The 26,534-nt window shown below is 28.1% G+C and overlaps 1 protein-coding gene across 1 annotated transcript in view; it reads right to left on the bottom strand.

Moving 5' to 3' along the window:
- Dscam2 (Down syndrome cell adhesion molecule 2) overlaps window positions 1-26,534 on the bottom strand; it is a 183,340-nt gene that overhangs the window by 67,890 nt on the left and 88,916 nt on the right. Inside the window, exon 2 of the mRNA XM_012495693.2 lies at window positions 1,354-1,704. Within this exon, the coding sequence (XP_012351147.1) occupies window positions 1,354-1,704 (351 nt within the window). The remainder of the gene's footprint in view (window positions 1-1,353; window positions 1,705-26,534) is intronic.

The raw sequence follows: 26,534 nt of genomic DNA, 5'->3' as shown, positions 1-26,534 counted from the left end.
GAACTTTATAGCCGCGAGGGAGTAGTTGGCAATCCTGAAAGCGTCGGGTCGACCTCGCAGCTGCCACGGATTTGCATTCAGATTGCATTTTTTTTTTCTCTTTTTCTTTTTTTTTCTTCCCCCTCTCTCTCTCTCTCTCTCTCTTTTTTTAAAGAGGTAATTACACTGAGCTGTACTCGGAGAAAACCCGGCCGCGTCTCATCTGCATCCCGGCCGGGTTTAAAACATCCTTCGTCAGAACTTGCTCGGATTTCGCCTCTTCCTTCCTTGGAGGAACATGACCGACGCATCCCCTAATGATTTTTTAATTGCTTCCCTCCCCATTCCTCCAAACGCCCCCTAGCACAATCAACGCTCGTTCGCGCTTGTGTTCTTCCTTCTCCTCGATATAAATTGTAATCGTTCGCTTTGGTTTTCATCGTTAATGTTTTTCAACGGTGTAATTTTAATGTGGTATTTTTAATGTACGATAAGAGGAAATTTGTAAATAATCTATCGGGATATGAATATAGATGTAACGTGAAGACAGAGTCTAAAGTTTTGCATATTTGTCATAATATACAAAAACTTATATACAAAGTCCTCAAACTTTCGAGTTTAAATGTTAAAACGAGTATAAAAGTTATATATAAAAAAGTGTTGAAGCTTATTTATTGAATTATAAATAATTTAAATTCTAAATTATTATATTACACGAAACAAAATATATCTCTTCCAACCTTTAGAATTAATTGAAATATGTTTCTGAATATATTATTTTGCAAGATATTCTTTTGGATTTTAATAAGAAAGTGCAACTAAAAATCAAAATAAGTTAATCACAAAAAAGCATGACTCTACAATTATTCACAGTAATATATATATAGAAAAAAATTCTTTAACGAATTTGATACTAACTTCCATTTTTTAGAAAAATAATCGTTCAATCTAGAAATAGAATTTTAATATTAATTATCTATAATAAAAGAATATATAGTTTATCATAATATCATAATATATAATTGCAAAATATCACTTCAAAAATGATACGAACGAAAAAACTTTTTCCAAGATTAATATTTTATCTAATGTGTCTTCCCACTGTGAAAACTTCGAGAAAATCCAAATATAAATTTCGAAGTTAAGCATTAATAGACTGAAAAATTAATTAAGTTATTTTGCCGCTCTTCACGTAACGTTACAATTAGCGATAATATTATTTCATGATTTGAATGATAAATTATTAAAATTATTCGCCTAACTTTATTCCTAACTTCCATCGTTTTAATCTCTTTTAATCCGAGTCACAACTACAATAATTGTACGATAAATCAATAATATCGTGCTTCTTTTAACGCCATAAAATTTCCTTACCTGCCCTGACCTGGACGTCGCGGCTTAACACTCTGCCGACAGAATTGCTGGCCACGCATCTGTAGGCCGCGCTGTGCACATCCTGGCGAAATGCGGCGGCAGGAAACGGCAAAAGGACCAGCGTGCCGTTCCTGAGCACCCTCCTCACTCCCGGTACGTCGTTGACCGGATGTCCGTCCGCGGTCGACCAATCGATGTTGAGGGGGGGGCTTCCTGTCGCGGTGCAGTCCAGCCAGGCGCCGCTCGAATTCGAAAATTCAACCCTCGAGGGCGGCTCCATCACGAAGCTTGGTCCCCGTAAATGCGCGTCGAAACCGTGGCCGCCCGCCGATGTCACCGCCGCGGCCGCACCTGCGAATAAAACGGGACGCTCAACGATGGAAAATTCGCATAAATCTGCCGGCTGATTGCGGAAAAACGGCGCCGAATCGCATTCACACGCGACAGTTTAATTGCCACGTAAATCCCTCCTCCTCGATTTTTGCATATTTCCTCTCACGCTGCGCCAATAAAAAGCTTGGAGCTCGCTCGTTTACTGCTCGCTTTCCATCTTCGAGGGGGTTATATTTCGCTGATATTATAAATCCTGATTTCTGATAAGCTTCTTCTTAATAAGTTTATATATTTGTCGATTTTTGTGCGATTTTACATAATTCGTGATTATTGTAACGTTGGGTATTTTTTTATTTGATTGTTTCCTTAAAAGCATGGTAAATGATATGATGTTATTGGTAAAGTTTGTTTTGTTGATTTAGTTAATATTGTTTTAAACATCGATTTATAATATCTATTTAACAATGTTATTAAGGCTGAAGGTACTATTCTAAATATTAAATTGTATAAAATTAATTATATATAATTATTTGAATGAAATAAAATAATATTAATTATTTTTAGTGTTAAGCGAAACAATCTATATAAGAAATCATTTAACGAATATACAAATCATTGATAGTAGCAAAAAAGGTTAACATAGTTAGTTTAAAAATCATGATTTAATTACGAATGTATTTTAAATTTATGAATTAAATAAATTAAATTATTCATCATTTAATATTACCAACAATTCATAAAAAATAAGAAGAATGTAATTATATCAAATAAATGTTTTAAACGCAGCCTCTAAATTAAAATATTATTCTGTATAGATTTTCAAATAAATTGTAATTAAAGATTATATATAATTTTTAGTATCAATGAAAATTTTTCATAAATATTTCTTGTTCTACAGAGATTGTGCATTATATGAAAATTAGATATAATAGATTCACAAAAAAACTTTTTATTCTTTCCAATTATCATGTAGATTCTAAAAAGTTTCATTAGATTTTTCATTAGATGTATACATTAACATTTCCACGTTGTGGAAAGATTATTCTAAAAGAATCTAACCACAACGAAAAATATATGTGTATGAATATGTAAATTTCATGGTGTTGAAATTCTAATTTAATAATTTTTAAAAATATTACCTTTTTAAAAATATAAATGAACCCTTAGAAGCTTTAAAAAATACAATATTACAGTTTGAAATAGTTTCAAATAACTTTTCAAAATGTTAAAACTAGTAAAATTTTAGAATTTCAAAATACTTATTTATAATAAATTTTGAAAATTTACATATTATTGTACATGTATCAATGATAACTTGTTATAATTTATTATATTTGAATATCTTATCTTATATATAATACGACTTATAAATGATAATATATTTTCTATGTTTAAATCAATCATTTCCAAATTTCTCGATTATCGAAAAATAAAATCACTTTCATCATCACGAGAAAGAAATTTGACAAAGAAATTCGAAGCATGCGTTATTCTCTACTCTCGAGTCGTCAATTTAATATAGCTGGTGAAACAGTTGGTCGACTTTTAGTATTCGCGATTATCGATACGATGGCCAGCACGTAAGGAGCAAGTTATGCTACTCGAAGTGTATCAGACGCGCGGTACTTCGACATAATGCTTTGATCGGGGGTGCGAAAACACGAGTCAGCAAGTAGTGGGGCTCTTGCATCGTTAGAACGCCACTTCAGGCTAATAACTACGGGCAGGCCACTCCTGCAACTCGAGAGTGCAGTTTAATTGTAGAAGGTATTTGTACGATGGTGAAAGAAACTACGAGTGGAATTCAATTTCACGGGGTGAATAGGTAATATCATCCTCTGCGTTTCATGAAACGATCGAAGAATGGAAAAGGTTATGATAAATGGTACTGTGGGATATGTGAATAATGAAAATATTCGGATTGGAATTAATGCAATAGAAATTATTATGTGATTAAAGATTAAATAAATTAATCTAATAATTCTGTGAGTACATCACATAATTAAAAATCAATTTTCTGATGGAATATTGTATGATACATATTTAATGATAGTTTTTAATGATAATTTTCATGCATGGTTATGTTAATCTTTAATTATTATATAAAAAGAAATAACAAATATAGTAACTTTTATTGTAATGCTATTTTAATTATATATTATGTGTATATATATATATATGTAAATTATTATTTCAATTATTATTATATGATATATCTTATTATTTATTAATTATATATAATTATATTATTATTTTATTATTTAGTTAACATTCTATTTTAATTTATCTTTGGAGATTCTGAAAAATGATTTTTATTAAATTATTATATATAGTGAACGTATTTAAGCACTATTTTAAAGAGAAATCTTTAAATTTTTATTTGAATGAAAATTTATATATGTGTAATAAATTATATATATATAAAACAATGTTTTTGTCAAAATTTGAATCAAGCTTAAAGTTTCATATATTTTTATATGTTGAATACAATGTAATTTTTATGTAGAATTTTTTTGTTTACAATGACAAAGTATCAAAATTTAAACATTTCGCAATTTAAAATTTTATTATAATTTATACTATTACAAAATTATATAACATTTAAAAAACAAGAAACATTGAAATTTCGAGAGTTAATTTTATCTTCTTAAAAAAGAAAATTGTGAAAATCATATATTATACTGGTTCTGCTATATGAATATAATCAATCATCAATTAAGTGATATGATATCATAAGTGATATAAAGTGATCATATCTAAAGAAGTTTTTTGATTTGAATGAAACTTTTTAATTTTATTGTAAGCTAAATAACTCATTATTAAATAAGAATTTATTGGCAAGAAAAAAGAATTGATTATTCGATAAATATTATTTATAACAAAGTTCTTTAAAATTTATGTTAGATAGAGAATTTAATATATATAAAAATGAGTTTGTTATACTAACTCTAATGATATTATACTGCTACATCTATTTAGCATAATGTAACTATCTGTAATATTTTTTATATGTAAGTATAATGATATTCTTTTCTAATTTTAATTCTTCAATACTGAAATTTTAAAGATACATAATATATATTCTTGCATTTCACATTTCAACTACATCAAATGCTTAACAAATATTTTCTCATTTCCAAAGAATATGATCGAAGGATCCATTCATAAAAGTTCGAAAATAAAAAAAAATCGTGCAAACACGAAAAATTTATAAAGATGCAAAATCGTGATACCTTTTACAAAAATCTTCTTTCCTGAAGTTTGTTATTTCAGATATTTTTTTAGATTGACAAATAAACAAAGATTCGATGATAACAATGATCAAAAGATACCTCGTTGCCCGCATATGCCTGTGCTTCGAATTTCGTTCGTTCGATTTTGACGAAGATCACGATTCCATCGCGGCAACGTGAAGCGTACGTTCTAAAATTTGCGTATCGATCGGCGCCACGATGCCCATGTGGTCGTGTGTTAATTAAAAATTCATTTATCTTAAATTCAATTTCCTCTGACTACGAGCAGGTCGTTCGCGCGCGTGCACATATTCTGGGCAAAGGTGGAAAAAAATTCTAAAAATTTTCACATATTGTGCAATGAGAAGGAAAAAAATAAACGAATAGATATTTGAGTAATTTTTTCGTTTTTTTATTTTTCAACTTATTAGTTACGTTGCTATATATTTAAATATATATGCAAGATGTATATATCTCGAGATATATATAAGTGGAAAATATTTCAGAATGTATGATTCAGCAATGGAAAAATTCGGATAAATATATTTGAAATACATTTAAAATATTTAATAAAATTATTTACAAAATACCTGTAATAAATTTCAAGATATTCATTATATCTATCATCTATTTTTCATATATTTCAAAAATATCATTTTCTCATTGGGTTGTTTTGGTCAGAAGAGATATGAACAGAAAAAATAAACAACGAATAAAGTTAATATTAAATTCATGAAATTTTTATTTATGAAAATATTTCAAATTCACCGTATATAAAATTCCAATTCCAATTTGATCTATTCTCATTCAAAATTAAACGGAGAATATTTCTATAAATTCAAGAAATATCAAAGGAAGTTAGAAGAACGATGCAAATAAACGCAAGAATTTATTCAATGTTATTATTCAATGCATTCCATTAAGCATCAGAATTAAATAAGACCTACATTTATAAAAATCTTTTTCATTGTTTTTCGGTGAAATATTTTCTTTATATATATATATTTAATTTATCATTAGCAATTATTAAAACGCGAATATCACATCTACTTACATTCAATAACAAAAAGACAATTCAACCAATTCGATAAAAATAACGACGACAAGAAAAAAGAAAAGAGTAAAGCAATGATAACGCGTAATTAATTCGTCCAATAAGAGTGCAATTTTCGAAGAGAGGAGAGGATGTTCCGCCATTAAAAAGGACCACCACCACTACGCCCGGCTGCCACTGCTCACGGACGAGTCGAAACCAGGGAATGGAACGATATTGCATATCTCTCTGGCATCGTCCATAAGTGAAGAGCAGCGGGTTCGGTGGAACTCATAACGACCCATCCAAGGGAAGGGACGTAACTCGTTTATAACGACATTTGAGAGTAGAAGGGGGGTGGGAGGAGGAGGGCGCGGCAGAAAGAGAAAGCGAAAGAAGGAGAGGGAGATGGATTCACGACCGAATTTCGTAATACCGGTTGCAGAGATAGTATTCGCGTCGCATACAAAACACAAAGTATGCAAATCCTCCGGTGCAGCGTGGCCGAATTGAAATCCCCGTAGTGTCCGGCAATTACAGACCGTCACGGTGACTCGCTTCCGGAATTGTCTCGAGCACTTAATTACTAATTCCAGCCAAGTATTTCGTTGGCCGGTGCTTCGCGTTGAATTACACGCATGCCACCTTACCCGTTTCATGCCCGTTCGTTTCCCGCGCGTATAACGCGCTGCTATCGCGATTAACGTGCACGCCATCTCTCGACTTTGATGCGGGTAACGTCGCGTGAAATAATTCTTTTCTGTATTGGAATTTGTGGGAAGGAAACGATTGTCTTATTCTTTTTTTTTTTTTCGTACGTTTGATCTATTATTACTCATTTGTTTGATTAAATATAAAAATGGAATTCGTTAAAAGGAATATTTTATTTTTTCTAAAATGAGAAATTTAATATGAAATACGGTGAATCTTATAGAACTTTTTGAATTTTTTTTTTATTTTTTTTTAATAAAAGTAAAATTAAATTGGTACAAATTAATAATACATTGTTACTTCTAAGGAAAATAAATTATGAAAATGGTATTAATAAAGATTTTATTAATGTATTTTATTAATGTATAACGGATAGTGTCAAACTAATAAAATAATCACAACTTAGATGAATAATTTATTATTATTGTTTTGCAATAACCGCATGTGTAAATTATTATATTATATGCTTTCTGAATCTGCACGATCAATAATTAGCATGATGGATAATGTATTTCTAATAATTTATCTTTAAAATCTTTGGGAAATTTTAATTATATTATTCTCTCAAGTATCTCATATTTCTATCAATTTGTCACATAATATCAAAATCAAAAACACAAATAACTCAAATTTTCATTAATATATTAAAATTATGATTATTATAATATAATTAAATACTATTATAATATTATAATATAAATAAATATTATTATAATATTATAATATAATCAGCTTTTCCGTTTCTTTAAAAATCACAAAATAAATTATAGTAAATACTTAACAAGTAGGAGAAACTTTCTACTCTATTTTCTATAAAACATCCATTAAACAAAAGAAAGATAACTATTAACAACTATGAAGAAATGTTTTGTATTAATATTTGATCTATTATATTTTTAACCTCATATTTTTATCTTTTTTCTATCTTTTGAGATATAAAATATTATGTATAAATATCGAATATTGATGTCAAATTTGAGTATGAAGTAAAAAAAGAATTAATTTAAACTTTTTCTTTATCAGCCAATGAATAATAAAAAAGTAAAATCTTAATTGGACATATAGTTGATAAGTTCAATGTTGATAATAAAAGTAGTTGTGTGTGATTATAGAAATGTCAAAAAATATTATATAGAAAATATTTAAAAAAATGATTCTTATTTCTTTATATGAATTATTAATAATCAATAATTTTTTCGAAATTTCTGTCAATTATCATTTTGTTTTTTTTTAAATTTTATATTATTTTTTTCCATTTATATAATGTTTATTATACAATATTTCTATATATTTTATATTTATAATTTTTACATTTTGAAAATTACAATATCTTTTTATTAGAAAATTAATAATTCTCTTTTATGATAAAATTTGTGGAAAAAAAAAATAATAAAATTGCAGTAATTTTTTAAATATTTTTTTTTTTGAGTGCTTTTTCTTACAATTAAATTACGATAATTTTTTATAATTGGATTAAAGATTAAAGAATTAAGAATTTAATTCTTTCTATTGTGAGTTGAAATATTGTGGGGAATAATTTTCTTTTGGAGTAGAGTTATGGGAATAAATGATTGCGCTGTGTTTCATGTAATATCTTCTTTTTACTGGTTTTTATCTGTTTTTATGGTAATTTTTACGTGGTTGAATTAAGAATTTAATCTCTTCCATTGTGAAATGAAACGTTGTATAATATAATTTTTTCTAGAGAATTTGTGCACAGAAATAAGTTCTATATTTTTCATTGTTTCTTTTGACAATTTTCTTTTTATCATAACAAATTTTAAGCAATTTTTAAAAGTTGGATAAAGAATCTAACCTTTTCCCTATTTCAGACTGTCTGTTTATTCCGAAGGAAAATTTATGAAACGAAATCATCGGTTTATTTTTCTATTGTTTTTTTTTTTTTTTTTAGAGAGATCACTTTTTTATAATTACTTTTTTATAATTGAATTAAATTATTTAATTTTTTTTATATCAAGTTTGATAGATGCACTGGCAAATAGTTCTGTTTTGAAAAAAAGAAATTTTTTTGTCGCGAAAACATCGGTATAGATATTCGTAACGATAAATAAATTTTAGAGAATTTAATCTCTTCTTGTTTGAATAGTCATAGTATTTCAATATTTTTCAATCTAAGTTAAATCAAACAGAATAGACTCGATACTTATTTTTCTGCAAAAAAAGAGAACAAAAAAAAAGAAAGAAAAAAAGAAAATAGCAATATTGAAAAAACAATAAACAATTTTCATTATTTTTGATTATTCTTTTATATCGATACTTTTTTTTTTTTTGACCCTTAAATTAAAGATTTAATTTTTTGTGCTTGATATTGGATATTGGATGATTTCCAATTACATGTGAGTAATTAAAGAGTTATTTGTTAATTCGACGCATGAGTTTTTATCATGCACGGGCTAAATTAAAATGCGAATTAATGAACGAATTACAAGAGAACGTTTGCGCTTAATTGAGAAGAAATAGCCGTGAAACAGTCGCTGTTGGTTGTTAAAGGAACGTGTACCATGCTTTAAATCGGGAGAAACAGAGTTCTGTTCTTTTTTCCGTCAGTTTAGTTGCAAGGAGTTACGAATGGACTGAAAGTATTGGGCTAAACTGGGAATAAAGAACTGTTATTCTTTTTACGAAGCATGAAAGAAATTATCCCATGCTAAAGCATTATTGGCTGCAACCCATTGTATTGATTCTCGTTAAATTACTTTTCATATTTTATTATTATTATTGTTACTATTACTATTTATTACATCGATAAATTACTTTCAAAAATAATCATTTTTGTTATACATTATATTCGTATGCTAATTATACGTACATAAACGTTTTAAACGTAGATTTTCTTATAAGAATGTAAAAAAAGATTAATTATAATGAAATATAATAAAATAATTTGAATGTGTTTTAAAACTATTTATATTAAAAAATAATTAGTTTATAAGATTTTGTGATATATAATTTTGAAAATAATGCTGCATTAATTAATGTATTCCATTTGAAAAAATATGTAATGATTATTATTTATATATGATCTCTATGAATCTATCTACAAAAAAATTAATAACATTTCCTCGAAACCATTTATTTTTTATGCAATACATAATTTCCATTTACAAATGAAGATCTAAGATCTGAAAATCGTTCTATGATATATAATATAACAATATTTTCTCAATATATAATTCTTGTTTCTAATTTTTTGTTTCATATTCTTCATTGTTATTTTAATAAAATTGATTAAAATTACTTCTTTTTGTAAATCATAGTAATATTGTTATGAAAAACTATCTTACAATAAGTCTTTAAACAAATTACTTGTAATTTTATATTCTTTTAATACGTGTATAATTTCATATTTATTATATAATCTTGTCTCATTATCATCATCATTATATCATATTACATTACTTTAACATATATATCGAATAAAATAATATAAAAGAAATTTTATAACATATATTTTTTTACATCGATTTTAGAACAATTAACTATTTCTTAAATTATAAGCAATTGAAATTTATATTAAAAGCATTCGGTTCTTGTTTCGTTTCTATCTAAATTGAAAATTAAATTGCTTATAATAAATAAATTCTTAATTCATATATTTATTCATTCATATTCATATATATATATATATATATTTTTATGTATTTAACTATGTATAACTTTTATATATATTTTCATCTCTAGAATCTACTATCTAAAACTATCCCATGAATAATGATATTCTGTATACATATGTACCATTAATATTAGTAATTGAGACACATTACAGAATATATTTATATTACAATTTGATTAAACGCTGGATTAACTTGTTATAATGGAAAATAGATATCAGGATTTCAGGAAAATTACCATCCTATGAAGCCAACTTTGCGATCCCACGATAATTCAAATTTGAATAATTCTCAGAGAAACAGCGATACAGAAAAATTTTGTCAAAAACGTTCGATATTATGAATGAAAAGAAAAAGTCTGATCGAGTCGAAAGTGATAATTCTCTAATCTTTATTTCCCTACCCATTATGTACCCGATAGCTCGGCGTTCGTTAGATTCCTCTCGAGGAAATCTAAAAAACGTTCTCGAGGGATCTGATCCCAACCAGGCGATCCGTCTTCGTGGATCGTGTCGTCTCAGGAATTTGTTCGACGAGCTGGAAAATCGAACGAGAGTTGGATGGATGACAGGAATTCTCGACAACGTTGGGAATCGCGCGGATTGCACGGAACGACCGGGACGCAGCCACCGGTGGACTTCATAAAGGGATGGAAACGTTAAATAGCGGGTGAAACAATTAGGAAACAAGATGGTGAGGAGAAAAAGAGGAAATTGGAGCGTTGCAGGTTTTACATTTGCTTGTGAGATAAAAAGAAGGGACGAGACGGTGAAGTGGGGAGACGGTTAATAGGAGATAAATGCAGGGGAAGAATGGCAGGGGGTGGAAACAGAGATAAAAATTTGAAGTAAATTAAGACAAATGCTACAAAATTGAAATGTCAGAAGCAAGTATTAAAATATTATTGAAAATATTATATTTAATTCTATTTAATTTTAATTTTAATCTGTCAAATACTTATGGATAATTGGATAAAATAAATACATATATAAATTATATCTAATAAAATATTTATTTTTTGTTTAATTAAATTGCAGTAAATATCAAACTATATATAACTATGATATTAAATTGATTTTTTATATATATTATCTATATTGTTTACGATAATGTGATTTCAATATATATTTATTTATACGTTGTGTAATAATGTTAGAATTAAAAATTTATTTATTAGTAAATAATTAATTATTAAAAGCATAATTATTTGAAATATAATTATATAGGATTATAAAACATATAAATCATATTATTATTTCTTCTTTATATAAATACTATTTCAAAGAATATCTGTTCTAAATCTATTCTTAATTCTATTTTGTCTATTTTTCAACCAATGACTTGGATGAAAATAATTTAGACAAATTTCATTTCAAATAAAGATAAAATAACAATTTGAAATAATGACTCAATAAAAATTTGGAATATTTCAAAATTATTTTAAATATTTTAGAATATATATAAGTTAGAATAAAAAAGAAAATTTGCTTGAAAAATAACGTTATTTTATTTTAGAAAGTTATATAAAAAATAATTTCAACATTAATTTAAATATTAATTTTTCAAATAATGCTTACATCTCAAGAAATAGATAAAAAAAAAATATATATATATTAACAGTATTTATTTTGAATTTTAAACTATAATCTTCAAAATAAATTATCGATTAACGCTGACCAATCAACAATAGTCAAAAAACAAAAATTGATGAAGAAAAAAATTAAATCAAATATTAAATCTACAATTAATGATACATGAAGATTTAATTTAGATTAGAGGCAATATAATATATACGATTTTACTTCTCTTGCAAAATTGAGAAAAGTAGAGTTATCGTTTTATCGTTATTTTTTGAAAATATAGAAATAGAAAATATTTATTAAATACAATTACATTTTTTTTTTGACTAATTGCAAAGTTACAAATATCCAAACTTAAGTATACAATTTCGTACAGATTTTCTCTATAATGAAGATATTGAGGAAGGCAATAAGAGGCATATAAAAAAACAATGGAAATAAAACAAAGAGCAGGGAGAACATGGAATGTGTACAAATGAAACAGAGAAAAGTAAATTAATTAAAGGAAAAAAGATAAAAAAGTAAAGAAGGATAACAAGAAATAATCAGTGGGATAGAAAGAATAAAGAAAGCTTAGAGAAAAACATATGGAGAAGAAAAAAAAATATAAAGGATTTACACAAGAGAGAAAGAAATGTAACAGATTTAGAAAAAATAAAACGAATAAATAGTTGTAATTGTAAATTATGAAAAAGGATAGAAAATAAAAGATAGATAGATAAAAGCAGAGAAAGGAGTAGAGAGAGAGAGAGAGAGAGAGAGAGAGAGAGAAAGGGAGAGAGAGCACTCGGCAGGTAATAGCTCCCAATTACCATAACGCTTGGCTAAGCCGACTAATCGGTTCCGCTTATGCCGACCGGCAAATTATTATTAATCACATTGCACGTGGATTACCGTTTATGTGCATCCATAGCGATGGCATTTGCACTTTGGACCACGTCACGCGTCCATGCCAGCACTGGATGTACTGTGCTACTATGAATTTCCAGATCGGTCTTTGATCTCGCGCCCTGGTAGAATTGGATTCTTGTGAACTGCCAAAAATCCACTTCCACCGGATTATTTCTTACTCGGATCGAAGATACGGAAATCCTGATCCAGTATTGTTTCCAAAATGTTGTCATCGGCATTGTATATGTTATGCTAACAGAGAATCTTTTACGTCAGAATTGTCAAAAATTTTGGATCGTAATAATTTCATAATTTCTATTACTCTACGATTTTTTTTTTTTGCAATGATTAACAGCAGATATGCTTCAGCTATTTACTACTATATATATATCCGAGATATTAATGTTAAACGAAATAAAAATAAAATTTTTTTCGTTCAACAACTTTGTTTAAATTAGGTTCGAAAACGTTCAAGTAAAAATGAATGAATATTAATGAATTATCGGTAAAAAAGATGGTCATTCTAATCTGATAATAAAAAGTAAAATAGAAAAGATTTTATAATTCATCAATAATTGTTAAATTTGAGTTAAGTTACTTAATTTTACAGTTTATAACATATTTATTCTATGTTATATGTATATATAGTTTTATTTAAGCAATATATTATTCATTCTCTATAAACCGATTTTTCTAATACTAGATTCAGATTAATCCAATTGAAGAAGCAGGAATTGAATTCTAAGCACTTTGATGTTTTTTGAACTTTTAATTCAAACACACGAGTCCGTTTCACGTATTCAAAAGAAGATAAAAAGCTTTTTTACAAGCATACTCTTATTTCATTGTTGCATTGTAATGTTTCAAAATGTACTTGTATCAAAGGCAAAACCTTTTACGTACTTTGTAACTGTGAATCAACGCACAAACTAATTTCGTTGTATTACATTTGTTAAGTAGAAAACGTGTAAAATAACATTTCAATTTCAAAAGCTTTATCATTTTGAAATGTCAATAAAGGTTTAAAATTAAATTTCCGTAAAGGGGAAAAAAAGCAGCGTAATAAGTATAAAAATCAATTGTCCACTCTATACGTAACGAAAATTGGAATTTCAAAATCCTTCTCTCTCACTATTTTCCATACAAATTTTTAATCTCGATTCAACGATTCGATATAAAACATTTACAAAATCGATATTGAACGTAAGTTACAAATACTGGTCGTTTTACATGAAAATTCAAATTGAAATGAAAAGTTTAACAGAGAAAAAAAATCTTGAATAATATTAAATTTATGTAAATTATATAGATATCGATTAAAAAGAATCTAAGAGAGATATCAAAAAAATATCAATTGAACATAAGAGCAAACTATATCGTATTGAAAATTTGAATCAAGAGATTTAACAATAATTATTGATTAATAAAAAAAAAATAGAAAAAAATTCCAATAAATTACAAATATAAATCGTTCTATATGAAAATTCAGAAATTTCAAAAAATTATTTAATGTAATTTATTTAATGTGAGTTACAAACTATATTGCATGAAAATTCGATGTTTAGAAGAAATTTAAAAATGAAAAAAAAAATCTAATGTCAATTATAAATTTATCATTTGCGATATGAAATACGAAAGAAGAAATCTAACAAAACAAACATCATTTTATAATGAAAATTCAAACTAAGAAATAAATGGAAAAAAGAGGAACGAAAACCCGTAAAAATTCATCCCGACGATCGGAATAAAATTGAAAAATTCCCGGTATTCCTTTTGCATCATTGGTAACATTGGCGAAGAGATTAATTGTTCGTCGTAAATCATAGCGGAATTCCGTTGAAAATGTCATCCGTCGAGCCAGCCCGGTCGGGGAAAAATTGATAAAAAGAGAGGATTATATTCAGAACAAGTTTCCTTTCGTGAAAAATTGGGTTGCTTCCAGAATCAGAGCTTTTGTGGGGGATTTCGGCAGAGTCGGTTTCCATGAAGCAGACCAGCTCGCTTCGAGTCCGGCCAAGGTAAGCCTCAGCTCGGAATCAATAGGCGGAACAAACTATGTAGGTGGGTAGAGGTCGCTGGTAAGATTGAATTTGCAGACTCTACCTTTCTTGTTGGCTAGAAGGGGACTGGATGAAAAAAAAGAAAGAAAGAAAGAAAGAAAGAAAGAAATAAAGAAAGAAGGGGAGAGAAAGGAAAAAATGGAGAGAAGAGAGCAAATCTAGAAATAGAAGTTTAAAGTCTCACGAAGATGGTTCTTCGTGAACCGTTTTCCTCTTTTTTCTTCTTTCGCGAAGATTTCTGTGTTTACACTACCGATCAAGACAGCAATTATTTGATCCGGTTGTTGGGACGAACCAACCCTTCGCGAATCGTTCAAGGAGGCCGCGAAGGCTCTTTATTTCCCTCTATCTTTTGCTATACGAGATTCGTTTGCCTCCTTTCCTTTTTTCCCTCTGTTTGGAATTTTGAGATAATTAGATACTCGCTCGAGTGGATTTTAAATATTAAGATCTGGCATCGCTGTAAATTTGATCCTAAATTGTTTTTTTATTTGAAACTTTGGGTATCGCAAAAATTTGATAGAATTTCTACTTATTGATTTTCTAAAAAGTTATAAATAAAATTTACAAAATGAATTCAATGGAAAAAGAATTAAAATTTTAGAGAAAATAATTTGCCTTTGAATATTTGGTATTTAAAGTGTAATTGCTTTAAATTGTAACTAAATTAAACTAAATTGTAAAAAATTACAATCAAAAAATTTTATTCCATCTTACTTTGAATGAATTATTCTGAGATAATTGGGTTTAAAAATAAATTGTCAGGTATAATCATAAAATAATTTTTCAAAAATTTGGTTATTTATAATCTATTACGTAAATATTATTATTATAAAATTTTATATTTTCATATTACAATAACAATAAAATATTTTATCACAATAAAGCATTATTTGTTATTAACATTATTCAAAAGTATACATAAATCACTTCCAATCAATTTTTTTATGTCATATTTCGACTTGTTTTTTTTTATTTTGAAGAATCTGAAAAGGAAATTAAATTTTCTTTTTTGCTTCTAAATTAGTTCAAGAAAAAATTTTCAACGTAATTAAACATTTTTTTAAATGATATAACATATTTTTAAGGAAATATACTTTTTAATTCAAAAATTTAAAAAATTATGAAACTTTAAAAATATATAAAAATATAATAATACATAGATATTCATTATGTAATTTTTTCAATTTAAATTTTTTGATTTATTATTATTTTTCAATTTTATTTTTTAAATTATAATCAAAGAATAGTTTTCAAATAAAAGTTAATTTTTCTAATTAGATAAATGTTTGCAAAAACTGTTTCTTCCAATTTGCTTAAAAATTTATTTTTATGTTTTATTTTTTATTTAATATAATACTTTCTTTTGTGAATAAGTTCTAATATGTACATATATTTAAATAATATTTGCCTAATAAATTCAAGAATAGTGATATCCGAATCGAATTTTTAAAGTCACTAATTTGAAAATATTTTCTAATGTCTTTTGCATCAAGATTTATAAATAATTCATTATTATTTCCTTTCTGAATAAATTTTTAAAAAATATTAATCAAAATATGAAAGAAAATAACTAATCATCCTTTTTCTACATAACAATAATAGATAAATTACACCTTTTTGTGAAATAATATTTTCCATATTTTTTTCAAAAGAAGTTATCTCAATGATTCGTACAAACAAGCGAAAACTTATTAATTTGTCCATTCTAATAATCAATTATTCAACTAAACTTCAACTAAAATTATAAACGCAATATTTTCCTCACGTTATTCAAATAAATTCCATCTAAAGCTAAGCCGAAGGAAAATAATTCGCTACATGTTCTATCAGCTTCTCGTAACTTTCTTCTATAATATGCTAAGCTGCACGATAAATTCCGGGTATCTTGTCGCGCGCAGCCACCAACGGATTCATCGACGTATTTTAGAGGACACTCGAGTCACCTGAAATATTCACCATAACCTGCTGGCTAAGACTCCAGCCAGCTCTCTCTCTCTCTCTCTCTCTCTCCCTCTCTCATTCGCTCTTCCCTACTCTTACCCTATCTCTCTTGAGAGCTCTGACTTTAAAGTTTAAGAAGACCTGTGTCCGTTGTTGTACGATGTCGTTGTGTGACTCGAGGTCGATACCAGAGTTTCTTCGTTTCCTGGACGGATGGCTACCTATGCAGTCGCATCACCCAAGTTGTAAGTTTCAGATGGACCAATCAGCGATTCCACGCGCTTCCAAGGTCTTAAATCTCGATGCACAGGCACAGTGCAAATGTTTTCGAGAAAACATCCTTTGGTTACGGTGTTTGATGTTGCATTAAGTAATCAATTGTCGAGGGTTGGGTTAACGGAGGAAATTGCGAAGCTAGGTAGAGAGGTATCTAAATGCAGATTAGAAATTGAATTTCAAGCGTCACGGATTTAAATGTTGATAATGTGGTGGATGGTGTGACTCAGTGGGACTTTTAACGCGATTGGTTGCCGATTAATTCGATGGATTCTCTGCAATTTTTCTAATTGCGCGAACAAGTACGACATTATATTTTTCGTGTTAATTCTTATTAAGATAGCAATGCAATTTTGTTATATCATTTGTGTGTGCAATGGCTAATTGATTCCAATTGAGTGAATTTGATATGGGATAAACAATCATATATAATTTAATTATTAAAATAAAATTTGATAGGTATATATAGAAATTTATGATTATTTGTATTACATTTAAATTTTCGAATAATAAGAGTTCTTACTTCGATAAATTAATCGCATATATAATTTTTGGGTTATATATCATGTATTGTGTTGATCTAATATGTTATGTCTCTTTTTATTCGTAGTAGACGTATGATTGAAATTTCAACACTTAAAGTTAAACATTTAAGTTAAATTGTTGCAAAGAATATTTTATAAAATGAATTTTGATAAATACTTTTGTGTACAGAGATATTGCATAATTGAAAAACGATGATATAACTATTGATTGCAAATTTTTAGAATATTAATTTTATTTTCAAAGATATTTAATTCTTTTAATGTAACAATTATGTAAATATAGAAGCAAATTTGATTTTTAGCAATTAAATATTATTTTAATATTATGTTTATTATATTAATAATATATATTCTTTCGTATAATAAAGTACATCCTTAATATAATACGAATTCCTTTATTTCCAATATCGTTAAATATTTTATTCAATTACAAATTGTATTAAAAGTATAACTTTTGCAATAAAAAATATAATTTCTTCAAAGCATTGATCGATGGATTAATTCTTTCCTAAATGAATCTTAAATGTTATTATTACGCATAATACAATTATTAAAATTTATCGATCGTGAAAAATTGAAAGTACATATATTTTCTATGTCTAACATCTAAAACTTTAAAAAAATTTTATAACAAAATAATATTATTCCTTTTTGAATTCTTTATTGTATTCTTATTGAAAGGTTAAAAGCTTAAGATAGATAATTCGACATGAAGGAAGAAACTTTTTAAGATTAAATAAAATTGCTTTCACTTGCAAACTGTCTCTTATACTATTATTCCTTTAGATCAACTCAAAAAAAAAAAAAAAAAAAAAAAGAAGCTATATATAATGAATAAAATTTGAATCTAAAAACCGAAATGAAACAACAATTCAATTAACAAAATTGTTCTCAATATGCAACATATATAATCACAGATGAAACATAATTCGAAAAGAAAACATAGATCGATCTCAGAATCCAGTGCCACTGAAAAAGTCAGGGGCAACAAGTTGCGAAAGTTGTTTAGACACCTTGGAACTGGTCGGTAAACACTTTTGAAAAACTATCACCGTGTAGAAACACGGGGGCAATTTTTACACGGTGTACCATGTTGGAAAGAAGTTTCTGTGGCGGGCAACAAGTTGGAGGAAGTTTCGTTACGACTGTGACAGTGGTTAGTGATCGTTCCAGAAGACGTTTCGAAGAGCGTCGAACGACTAATCTTACAGATTCTCGATATGAAACTGTCCGTGGAAGAGTCGAAAGTTTTTGCGAATTCTATCTAGGAGGATATGATCGTCGATTGGATAGCGAAAAGGCGAATTGGCTCGATTCCTCGGCCAAGTACGTATAATGCAATCTTTCTCACCATTCTGACTTCTTAATGCTCGAGATTATACTCGTGAAACGATAAAAGGAAAGTTGAGATGAACGTTTCGATCTTTTTCTGTTTTTGAGAAGATCCCGTTGGGAACGAAGAAAGATTCATGGAACACATTTGTATTGAATTTTGAATGTTGTGTGAAATTGAATCTAACGAATTGTTAGATGATGTTTTCTTTTAATCGTGATTCAAACGAACGATGAATGATATAGGAATTACAGTATTGACTTTTCTGTAAAGGAATAAGATAATATAAAATAATTTTGTTGTGAAATGTAGATGATCAAATTGTTACAAATATTTCGAAATTACCATTTATTTGAATTTTAATCAAGGATAGAAATATGTAAATTTTAAATCATATTTTCTTACTTATGAAATATTGTATTTATATTTTTAACATATCACAATGATTTTAAGATTCTTAAAATATAAAAGAATATACATTAATATTTGTCATATAATTTATCAAAATCAAGAAATTAATAAGGATTTAATTTTAATATCTTAAAATTTTAAATAAATTTTTAGAATAAATTGCAACTGTGAAAAGATAATAATAGTTTTTTATTGTTGAACATGAAAACATTGAATTTTAAATATTGAGTTTATAATAAATATTCACAGTTTTGGTTACAAATGGAAAAAAATATAAAATACATTTTATTTTATATTTAATAATTTATTAATATTTTATCATGTAAATAATTCTTACAGATATTGCATATAGATATTAGATACTAGATATATAATTCAAATTCATTCTTGACCAAGTTTTAAATAATTACCAATTTCAAATAATAACAATATTCATAATAATTATTATTGTAATTGATCGTTAATCAATTTGAATTATTGATTAAGAGTTAAAAATAGGGATTCATTCGAGAGTTATATTTTGCTGGTGATCATTTAAAAATAATTTAAAAATAATACACAAATTAATATCTAATAAAGAATTTCGAAAACAATTTTAAAGAGAATATATAAAGAGAATATCAAAAATTTTGTATCAATTTTAAAGACTTTTATTTCGAATAAATAAATGTATTTTAAATTAAATATAAATTTAATAATAAATTCTTATCGTTAAAATTTTAATTTATTTTTGGACAAATTAATAGATAATATTAATATATGAAGTTTGAATTAAATTTATTAAAAATTATTAAAAATTAGAATAAATATAATTTATTACTTACTTATCGCATGAATATTTGTTCATAAATATTTACATACATTACAAATTTCTTTTTATTTTTATTCCTTTGATTTTTTAAATATTGAATATTCACTTTTAAAATATAATTTTAAATTCTTGACGAATAATAGATTATTAATCAAATTTATAATCCCTTCCAATTATATAAAATACAGATAATATAATATGCATGTTGAATAGTTTAATTAATTTTCAATGTTGAAATTAAAATATAATAATAAGTTATAATCGGTTTTTTTCTGTTATTGAATTTTTGATCTTGATAAGTACATATAATGGATTATACTTCGTATATAATTTATTTTTGCACTTGATATCTTGGGTTCACATTAAAATAATTTATAATTTATACGAAAATGATTGGAAAGATAAAATCTTTTTCAAAGCTTTTTTCAAAACTTGTGAAAGCAATTTTCATAAAAATTGACAACTTTTTAAATAAATTCAAAATTTATGATTTATGAACGTAATGATTTATAGCTCCATTATTTTCGTATGGATTGTACTATATTTCTATTTGAATAAAATTCCCGATATCAAATATGAAAGCAATTGATTTGACATGGAATGGCCTCGAAGCATTCATATTTAATGATAGTGAAAATATATTTCTTTAAAAATTATTCTCCAGTTACATTATTAAAATTCTGTATCTTCGTACATTAATAAAATTCAATAATAATTGTTTCATAATTCAATAAGAATAAACAATTTAATTATAACTTATAATTATAAATATAGATTTTATAGTCGTGTATAAAAAATATTTGAGTTTTTATTTTCAATCTTTTCAATAAATATCTTCTTAAATGATTAAATTTAACTTGAGTGAGATATTTTTACGAAAATTATATATTATAAAATAATTAATAGTTAATTATGTAAAAATGTAAATTTTTAATAACATTGAAATCTTTAATTTAAATTATTTTTCATATTTTTTATACAATTTATTCAACAACATTTTTCTTTTTTTACTCTCTATATTATATCTTTACGTGAAATATTTTAAATTGATAACCTAAATAACACTGCAGTTATTAAATCTTAAATATTTCCATATAGTTTTATAAAATTCCATCATTACCATTTCTATCACGCATGAATTAACTTTTCTTAACAATCTCTGTCAACCGTCAATCTATCCTTTCCCGTCATAATTAATTCACCGTATATGTGCAAAACGGAAATGAAAAATCTCGTTCGTGCAAGAATACAAGAACGTAATAACACTCTTTCATCCAGCATTATTAATCCGCCCGAGGTTTTTTTTATGAATAAAAAACGAATTTCTCATAAATGGAAGTAACAATACCAGTTTAATCCACGAAAGAAATGGATTCATATTTGTTCCCCTTTATTTCAGTCGAAATATAAAACGCAAAATACCATTTCGCGAATCATTACAATCGGACGTTCTTTCATTACACTGGAACGAATCGAAAGTTGGAAAAACAGAGGAAAAGAAAACAGAGAAAAATATCGATTTCGCTTCGCTGTTATTAAAATGTGTAATAAAAAAAAAAAAAAAAAAAAACATCTAGCGTTGCACAGACAAGAACAACCATTGCACACCGTTGTTAGGTTATGTGAAAATTTTAATTAAGACGAAGGAAAACGTAACTCGAGTCAAGGAGGCTGTATATATACATCCCGTGATTTATCCTCGGCAGCCCGTATTTTTCTTCTCCTCCTCGGTGAACAATCCATGGTTTTGTGTATGAAAAAAAAAAAAAATGCGACAGAGAGCATTTCTTTCACGCGGAGGTGAACGCACCTTGGGCCGTCGGTAATGTCGGCTCTCGGAGGTGTTGGTCGTTTCAATTTCCTCGAACGGGGATAGAAGAATAGGGAGGAGGGCTGGAAAACAAGAGGGAAAAGGATGGACGAGTGATTGTTGGAAATATGAGGAAAACTTTCAGCTCCCAACCGCGCTTCCCCCCACGATATCTTCGCCGTTAAGACGAACCTAACCTCTTTTTTCTTATCCTCCCGTTCTCTCTCCCTTCCACTCTGCTCAGAGCACACACACTTTTTCAGCTACTCTTTCTGCTTCTTCCTTTCAGCCTTCCTTCCTGTCTTCTGGTACGCGCAGATTTCGCAACGTGCCTACTTCGTGAGTACTCCTCGTGGCGTAACCTTTTCGTCATTTTAAAACGGTCTGAAAGCCCCGTACAGAGTTTTCGGGACAAAAAGCTGCTTTTCTTCCGGCTACGTTAGTTTTATCGTGCTCTGTTCACCTGCCGGCTTACTTTTTCTCTTTTTCTGTTTCACTTTGTTTCTCTCTCTCTCTCTCTCTCTCTCTCTCTCTCTCTCTCTCTCTCTCTCTTTCTTTTTTCTTCCCTCTGACGTCGTAGCAATTTCTCAGCGCTCTTTCATATGACATCGTTCCTTGCCCCTCCAGTTGATACTTCCGATAAAAGAATCTTGCCGAGCGAAAAATGTCCCATGAAAATCTTGGTGTTCTTGTTACTCGGCGAATTTCCGGCGCAATTTGTCGAGGGACCAGCGTCGTATTTCTCGAAGTGAACGATGATATCGATTTGAAAGACGAGTTAAGTTTGCCGTAATTACTTATTTTAATGAATAGGAACTGAGTATTACGATAAATTTAATGCGAACGAATAATAACAGTGAAAAATAGATGAATACAGTTACAGTGTCTCGTTAATTAAAATTGTTTTCTTTATTTTTTATTGTATATTATTTATCTAATTGTACGATTAGAATTGTCGATTGTTGATGATCAAAAATTTTTCGTTAGAAAAATTAAATTCGATCATAATTCTATTTGATTTTATTTGAATTATATGAATGACGGCACGACTAAGATAAAAACGTGAAATCTTTCTTTGTTGCGTTTGGTTAATTAACTTTTCTCTGATGATCTCAAGATAATAAATGATCATCATAACGAAGAGTTTAATGAAGAATGAAATGAGAAAATGTGGAAATATTCGTGAATATTAGTTAAACTCTGTACTCACATTTTTGTAAAATAAGTTTTAATTAATTAAAGTATGAAATATAATATATTCCGAATTAATTAATTAAATCTCTATTGATATATATATCAGCTTTTAAAGGGCTAATTCTAGACAAAGACAAATGTTGAGAAAAATGTAGAGAAAAATGAAGCTTATTTATTAAGCTATAAATAATTGTAAAATACAATGAGATACTTCCATCTCTATCATTTACTTTGTATATGCTTCATTTAAAGGAAAATTAAATTGTTTAATATATAAATTTAACTTAATAAATAAGTGTGACAATGTGCATTTCATTGAAAAATGTGAATAATTTATATTCATACATACATATGTAATGTACCGACTGTTTATGAATAAATAAGAGAATAAATCATAAGATTGCTAAAATTTTAAATATGTGTTCTGTGTAATAAAATTTTTTGAAAATTATTAGCTCCATCTCTATGGAGTTAATGGATCCTATACTTCATGATTTCGGTCAATCATGTTAGCTACGATCCAATAATTGTCTTGTGTAATCTATGTTACAGTATTTGCTAGGATATTTGAAATATTCGTTGATAAAATTCTAGATTTCAACGATTTATTTTTAAGAAAAATAAATTTGAAGAATAAAATATCATAATTTTTAATTTAGATTTATAATATAGTTATAAATTTAATACATATTAAGCATTTTAATGAACAATTTATTTAAATTTTATTAATAAATTATCTATCATATTCGGAATAATTGAAATAACTGAATAGAAAGCGTAATTAAATAAATTATATTAGAATGTAATAAAAAGAATACAATAATAATTATAATAAAAATTATTGAATATTAAAAAAATCTTACTAATTTCATAATTTCTATAAAAAATATCAACTTTGGAAACAACAAATATCATATTAATTAAATCAAGCAAATTAAATCCAATTTTCAAATCAAACCATTCCGACATAACGAAACCGAAAGAGCATAAAATCCACTTAAAGGAACAATCGCCTCTTTGATCGAACAAAATCAGATGTATCGATGCATCCTTTGCGATCCTTCCAACCGAGACCCGGTTGAAACGATCGACCAGTAAGAGAATAAAAAGATTTGCCGATCGCCGAGCGGAACGTAACAATCTCATTTTCTTTGTCCCGGAAGATCGAGCAGCTGGTGTGGCATGGACGCGTCCGTCGCCCCGCAGGTACAAGGATATAGGTGCACCAGGAACAATGAACGCAATCAATGCGGTGTGGCACCCCTTCGACGTCAATCAAACGGCCGGCGTACGCGCCAGTAGCCCATTGGCCTCGATTGCCTTTTGTCGCCCCTCTAGTGTCCACTATATACGCGATAAAGAGGAATCGAACAGACAGGGATGCTGGCTGCCGATCGACGTCGATAACCAGAGATAGCGAAATCGAGAGAGAGAGAGAGAGAGAGAGAGAGAGAGAGAGGTATATCGAACAAAGATAGACGTGGAAAGAACGACAGAGGAATTGACGATCGACGTGGATAACCAGAGATAGCAAAGTCGAAAGAGAGAGAAGAGAGGTATCGAACAAAGATAGACGTGGAAAGAGCCAAAGAGAAATTTCAGGGGGTGGAACGCACGAGTAAGGGACGAAAGAGAGTGCAACGCGTGGGGAAGGATGGATGGTAAAGGTTGGAAGAGGGCAGACTGATAAATGGAATGACACGAAGAGGGAGCGTAAGCTTGGTCAGGGATTGGTGAGTTGAGGCAGGGATACAGAGGAGCAAAAGAGGGGGAGAAGGGATAGGAGATTGTAGCGCATGGTAAATGGGACGAATTCCAGCCGAATACTGGCTGGTTGCGACACGCGTGTTGCAGAACTGACCAGTCCACGACCCAATTTCGAGAGGTTATTTTCTGTCTCTCTCTCTCTCTCCGTTTCGTGCGCGCATCATCTCTTCTCTCTCGATCACGATTCGTATTCCCCCTTTACTCTGCCCTTCTGTGTCCATTCCCTTGAATCGAGAACGTACGTGAATGTATCTATTGAATTGGTGGAATTGTTATGCCAGTTTCTGATTCCGATAGATAAATAATTTCAAACGAGCCACAGATCGTTTCTTATGATATATTTTAAATTTAATTTGACTTTAAAAATTTGTGTGTTAAGTAATTATTACAGTTGGATATAAAATTTTTAATTTTGTTTTCGGTCGTTTTTATCTTTGATAAAAAGTATTTATTGTAACTTTCATACAAATGTTATGAGTAAATACGTATAGAAAGATATTCGTAAATTTCGTTATACAAAGTGAACGATCTCTATGAATAATATCTCATTCGTTAGAGTATCAATAGGAAAGTATAAATATGCTATAAATATATTATTTTATTATATTTTATTTAAATTTACGTAGAAAAGTATTGTTCTTTAATATGTTTTATATAATAATCTAAGAGAACCTATTTTTACGAATGTTATTATCTACGTTTCTAAGTTTCGGTTTGTGGATCAATTATCTGAGAATTTATACCAGTTTCAGAATTAATGAAGTTATTGCTATGATTAACAGTTTAGTGAACATAATCTGAGCCCGATATGTATATTTAATCTTCGAATAAATATCCTTTCGATTCATTCTATTGATCTAACCTAATTTAACCTAACCTCAAATTTCCTCACAAAAATATGTATGTCTATCATTGAACTCTTTTTTATACTTAAGAACACTTCATTACAAAATCTATCATAAAATGAAATAAAACATTCGCGATCGAATTTCAAAATACATTAAAATAAATCTTTCTATTTATATTTGTAAATAAAAGAAAATTTACTAGTAGTAGATTTTAAATAAGGATAGACGAGATGTCAAAATTTACTTTTCTAAAGCCAACATTACAAATCAATATTAATATATTTATGCATGAATATCGAAGAGATACAACAGAATAACAATCAGTAAGTGCATTGGTTCAAACGGATTTTGTAAGGAAAACTAGAAAGGAAAATGATAGATGATCGATTATCGTCAATAACACGGGAATGATCATCAAATGATCCGTGTTTCGAATGTATGCTGATTGATTGCTAATATCGCCACGCGGCGACAACGTGTAAAACATGTTCTGCGATGTTTCTTGCTCACGTGTTTTTGTTTTCTTTCCTCTTATCGATCGAGGTTTAAGTCATCGTTTCGAAATGGAATGGTTAACGTGTCTGAAGTTTGAATAACCAATAAAATCTTGTTGTTATATCGGATGATGGATAGAAATTTCGAGCGAACTGTATAATTTATAGGTTATGAGAAGCCATAATCAAGAAGGATTCGTCGATACGAATGAAATTTTGTGGATAACAGGTTTAAGTAGCGATGAATTGTACGAAAATTTTAATGATGCTGTATA

This window comes from Apis florea, unplaced genomic scaffold (assembly GCF_048593485.1).
Source record: "Apis florea isolate Af1SG1 unplaced genomic scaffold, ASM4859348v1 contig_2190_pilon, whole genome shotgun sequence".
NCBI lineage: Eukaryota > Metazoa > Arthropoda > Insecta > Hymenoptera > Apidae > Apis > Apis florea.
This window is presented reverse-complemented; position numbering and strand designations above follow the sequence as displayed.